Raw genomic sequence first — 5,761 nt, 5'->3', positions numbered from 1 at the left:
AATATGCTGATAGTTGAATTCGATTCACTAAAGCACAGCTTTACGAGGACAGGAGACCTGATACTTTAACAGTCCACATTTCATTCTTGTATGTTGTGCGTACTGGAGGAGTTAGTTTTAACTCTTGCTGTTAATGTAGATCTTTCACTGTTCTAGACTCCTCGTGTTTTTATTTCTTTAAATAATTGTCAACGGCGGTGGTCGCGGGAACAACACATCTGCTATGCGGGTTTTGTTTGGGGTGGGTGACTGGCGTACTCCCGTGGAAGAGCAGAGGAAGTGTGTAAGAGCAGCAACTCTGCTTCCTGGTCTCCAAAAGCTCTGACTGTCAGGATTTATAAACTTTGTCATATTCCTGGATAAGAGAGCGGCTCCATCCAAAGTGGGATGGATGCCGTCTCTCCTAATCAGACCAGGTTTTCCCCAAAAAGGCTGCCAGTTATCAATGAAGCCCACATCGTTTTCTGGACATTTGATAGTCTTTGTGTGCCAACCTGAGGAAGACCCATTAGGGTCGAAACGTTGCATTTGTTTTATTGATTTTATTGGCACACAATTTTATTTGATTGCTTTTATTTTTTATTTTCTTGTTAAAAAAAGTTTTATTTTGTGGGAATTATGCTTTCATATTGAAAACGCCTTTAGTTGTTTGCTTTTTTTATTTTTTGATAGAAAGAAATAGTGACTCTCAGCCAAGATGGCTGAAATGTGCTCCTGGACACTTTCGGAAAAGTCCATACTAGGTGTGACACTATTTTTTCAACATAGGATCGCTCAATTAACACTGAATAGACGCACGTTCGGTCGAATAACTCAAGAACGGAAGGTCTTCACTTTTAGCGTCAGAGACTAAGTCCACAGCCTGACACATTTAGTATGAATCCAGGGTCTGGATCATGCAAAATAACTGAAAAATCACAACTAATCCAGAATTTAATTTAAGTTTTGTGCAACAGCCATCAGGACGGGTTCAACACCACAACAAACAAAGCTTTAACTTGTTATATTCATTAAATATTTCTCAGTGAACAGACATGAGAAGTTTTCCATAAACAGATTTATTATTGAATAAACAATCCAACATCACAATGAAGCTGCAATAAAAAATACAAATGAAAAAAAAGATCAGTTTCACTTCCTGTTCGGTTTAAGCCCCGCCTCCTGTGTGCTTATTGGGCCAGAGAGCTTTCAATCACCTAACACTGATGACAGAGATTCTTTGACATGAACAAACTTTGTTTTTATCCAATAATCAAATTTTATTTATATTAATTAATGAAAACTGAAAAATACAAAGCTGAGTGAAGAACTTAAATTCTGACTTCTGGTACAGACGTTAAAACCTCTGATAATTTCAACACTCACGGCAACAAGTGACGTCACACAGCTTGAAAGAAACCGGGCATGCTGGGAAAAAAAAGAAAAAAACACTGACACAAATGCAACTTCCTGGAAACTGAAAATATTTTTGACTTGTCGTCCTCTTATTCTTCTCCTCCTCCTCTCACTCTCCTCCTCCTCTCTCACTTCTCCTCCTCGCTCTACTTGTGTCCCTTGCTGGTCTTGAAGGACACCTGCAGGACCTTGTCTCCCAGTCGGTACCCGTTCAGGCTGTGGATCGCCATGGCAGCCTCCTCGTAATTCGTCATGGTAACAAAGCCGAAGCCTTTGCACTTGTTGGTGTTGAAGTCTCGGATGACTTTCACATTGACTACGGCGCCGAATGGCCCGAACATCTGCCACAGGATGGCCTCGTCTGCGTCCTGACCCAGGTTGTAGATAAAGATGCACCAACCGCTGGACGAGTTCCCGGAGACTCCACCCCCGCTGCCCATGTGGTCCACGCTCATTGGAGAAAACCTACAAGGTGACCATTAGGGCTGGATTAGTAATCTGATTACAAGAGGGCAGTAATCTGTTACAGTGGACAGCGCCAACAGGTGAGCATACCTGAACCTCTGGGCCTGGTGATGGACGGGTCCTCCAAAGCGCCGTGATTGGCCGTGGTACATCTGTGACATCATCTGGGAGTTCCTGGCTTGATTTGGGTTGGCAGCAAACTTAACTGTGATTGGCTCAGAGCTGCCGGGGGGCGTGTGCCCGTTCAGGTGTTTGACGGCGTCCTCTGCCTCAGACCTCTTATCAAACCGGATGAAGGCCACGCCCCGTGAGAGACCTAGAGCCAATAAGATGGAAGGTTAGATGTATCAGCACTGAAGGGCTGTGATTGGTCAGGTGACACTGTGGTTACTGAGCATGTGCATTACCGGAGGCCTGGTCCACCAGCACTCTGGAGTTGATGATGTGTCCGAAGCGAGTGAACATGTCCTCCAGGTCCTGCTGACTCAGCGTCCGTGGTAGCCCACTTATGTACAGATTTGCGTCTTTGATCATGTCGGAACTCGGCCGCGCGAAGGAAACCTGCGAGTGGAAACAGGAAGTGTCTCAGTCCAGCGTCAATGCGACCAGAAAGAATTCAAATCAACAAAATAAAATAAAGTTACATCAGTCGTTAAATAAAATCCAGAGTTATTTTAAAAGTTTAAATATTCAATGTAAACAAAAACAACACTTATCCAGAATTGTCCCAAACAAAAGAGAAACAAAAGACAAAATATTTGCATCCAAACAGGCTCAGATCATTAGGCTCTGTCAAAATAAAAACATAAATTTATGAAAATAAAAGTTCGGCACGGTGTCACACTGAACTGAAGAAAGTCACAGATTCGGTGTCAACACGTGTCGATATTCAAAATGATTGAACAAGGTGACAGCAGAGTTTGAAAAAAATACCTTCATCCATCAGACAGTTTGCAGGAGAGAGCGCCCTCTACTGTCCAGGGAACATAACACATCAGTTGAGACAGGAAAATCAAAGAGCACCTGTGGCACTTTACCTTGATAGTTTTAGACTGTAGCCTCAGGCCATTGAGGGTACTGATAGCCCTCTCTGCATCACTAGGGTTAACAAAGTTAACAAAGCCGTAACCTAAACTGTGGCCTAGAGAAACACAAACAAAAAAAACAACAACAAAATAAAATAACAAACTGTGTGTTACAGCCGCAGCCACACATTGTGGACATCTTCTGTCTTCATAACATTCTCCTCAACAAACACATTTCATCAGAGTGAGACCTCCTGTCAACAGCTTTCACTCACCGTCCAAGAGACCAATCAGCTCTCGGATATATTACACACACACACACACGTGTTCTGGCCAGTTTGTGGCGCTGACCAGAGCATGTGAGCGAGAGAGAGAGGGAGAGCAAGAGAGTGAGCGACAAAGATGGAGCGTTGTATCATATCCCCACTAAAACTGGTTCCACTTAACACTGGTTCATAGTAGTAAGTAGTATTTTTAGTATTAGTAGTAGTATTTTATATTATAATCAGTAGTAGTATTAGTATCAAGTAGTAGTATTTTTAGTATTAGTAGTATTTTATTATATTAGTTATCAGTAGTAGTAGTTAGTTAGTATTAATTAGTATCAGAGTAGATTGATAGTATCAGTACCTAGTATTATTAGTATAGTATCAGTAGTAGATATTATTAGTATTTCAGTTATTCAGTTAATATTATATTGGTAGTAGTCAGTAGTTATAGGTAGTTTTAGTATCAAGGTAGTAGTATTATTAGTATTTAGTACAGTAGGGTATTAATAGGTTATCCAGTAGTTAGATTGTTTAATATTCAGTATTAGTTATCAGTAGTAGTATTATTAGTATTATATCAGTAGTAGTAGTAGTTATATTTAATTTAGTAGTAGTAGTAGTATTTAGTTATTCATAGTAGTTAGATAGTATTATGTTATTAGTAGTAGTAGTATTATATCAGTAGTCAGTATTATTAGTATAAGTTCAGTTGTAGTAGTAGTAGTATTATATCAAGTGTATTATTATTTAGTAGTAGTAGTAGTATCAGGTAGTAGTGGAGTATTATTAGGTATTAGTATCATTAGTATTAGTATCATAGGTATTAGTATCCAGTAGTATTTACTTAGTAGTAGTGAGTTAGTATGTATCCAGTAGAGTATTATTTAGGGATTAGTTCAGTAGTATTATTAAAGTATCCAGTAGTAGTATTGTTTAAATATCCAGGGTATTATCCAGTAGTAAGTATTATTAGTATTAGTATCCAGTAGTAGTCAGTAGTATTATTGTATCAGGTAGTAGTATAAACCTTCAACAAACTTGCTGCAAACACCTGAAGGAATAAATATTATTAGTTATCAGGTAGTAGTTTTATTATTAGTATTAGTTATCAGTGTAGTAAGTTAGTATTATTCAGTATTCAGTAGTAGTATTATTTAAATATCAGTATTAGTTAGTATTATTAGTATTAGTATCTAAGTACTTACCTGCCAGTTACCTGTGTACTTTCTCCATCAGCTGTTTTATTTCTGGAGTTTTTTAAAGAAAATGTATTTTTTCTGCCATCAGCCTGGTGATTTTTGTTTATTTTGTCGTTGTTTTCTACTCATGGTGTTTTTTTCAAGGTTTTGATTCTGTGATTTTGTCTGAACTGAATATTTTGTTGTAATTTTTTATTTGATGCGTTTGATTGATTTTAAATCAAAGGTTCGGCAATCATGGATCAAATTAGGTTTTTATATTTACTAATGTTTTATGATATTTACATACATTGATTTTTCAACACCTGTAGATAAGATATAAAATATTAATCAATCTTATAAATATTGAAGATAATTTAAGCCCCATATCGCCTTGACCTGAGATAAAGTTTGTTTTTAATATTTTGATCGAATTTAAATGTACAAATGGTTTTAATTGCTGTTTTCAACCTGTTTTTGTTTTATTTTTCAGCGATTTTGAAAATGTCTGTAAGTTTTAATGTTTGCAAGAAACAAGTTTTCTGCTTCTCGATTTCTCCTTCAGAGTGAGCGCTCCTGTCACTGTTTACTCCTCTTGCTGCTGTGGAGCATATGAGGGTGGAGAAGAAGTTTCCTTCCTCAGTATCACGCCCTTCTCATATCCACTCCTTCCTTCATTTGTAATTCACTCCTCCTTCAGGGTATCGCTCCTCCCTCAGTATCCACTCCATCCTTCAGTCATCGCTCCTCCCTCAGGTATCGCTCCTCCTCAGTATCGCTCCTCCTTCACTTCGCTCTCCTCAGTATTCACTCCTTCCTTCACTGTCGCTCCCTCCTTTCACTGTCGGCTCCTCCTTCACTTTGTCGCTCCTTCCTTCACTGTCGCTCCTCTTCCAGTATCAATCTATCTTCACTTTGACAACCTCAGTGGAACCACGTGGTTAGTGGAAACCAGTGTTTAGTGGAAACCAGTGTTTAAGTGGAACCAGTTTGTTAACTGAACCAAGTTGTTTAGTGGAAACCAGTGTTTAGGGAAAACCAGTTTTAGTGGACCAGTTACTGCGAACCAGTGTTTAGTGGAACAGGTGTTAGTGAAACCAGTGTTTAGGTGGAAACCAGGTGTTTAGGTGGAACAGGTGTTTACTGGAAACCAGGTTTTAGTGGAACCAGTTGTTACTGGAAACCAGTGTTTGGTTGGATCCACCGTGGTTTGGGAAAACCAGAGTGTTACTGGAAACCAGTGTTTAGTGAACCAGTGTTTACTGTGAAACCAGTGTTTAGCTGGAACCAGTGGGTTTAGGTGGAAGAAGTGTTCAAGTGGAACAGAAGTGTTTTTAAGTTGGAACCAGTGTTTGTAGTGGAAACCCAGTGTTTAGTGGAACCAGTGTTTAAGGTGGAACCAGTGGTTTATGGAACCAGGTTTAGTGGA

At 39.2% G+C, this 5,761-nt stretch overlaps 1 protein-coding gene across 1 annotated transcript; it reads right to left on the bottom strand.

Moving 5' to 3' along the window:
* Positions 1-1,039: 1,039 nt before the first annotated feature.
* LOC118322110 (ELAV-like protein 1) lies at positions 1,040-3,001 on the bottom strand (the record flags this gene model as incomplete). The annotated part of the gene is given in 4 exon segments (XM_035653697.1): positions 1,040-1,860; positions 1,951-2,176; positions 2,268-2,421; positions 2,898-3,001. Coding segments are annotated over 4 exon segments (803 nt in total), but the record flags the coding sequence as incomplete, so codon positions are not given.
* Positions 3,002-5,761: the final 2,760 nt, after the last annotated feature.

The sequence above is a fragment of the Morone saxatilis genome, unplaced genomic scaffold (assembly GCF_004916995.1).
Source record: "Morone saxatilis isolate NCDOM2014 unplaced genomic scaffold, NCSU_SB_2.0 Contig12, whole genome shotgun sequence".
NCBI lineage: Eukaryota > Metazoa > Chordata > Actinopteri > Moronidae > Morone > Morone saxatilis.
This window is presented reverse-complemented; position numbering and strand designations above follow the sequence as displayed.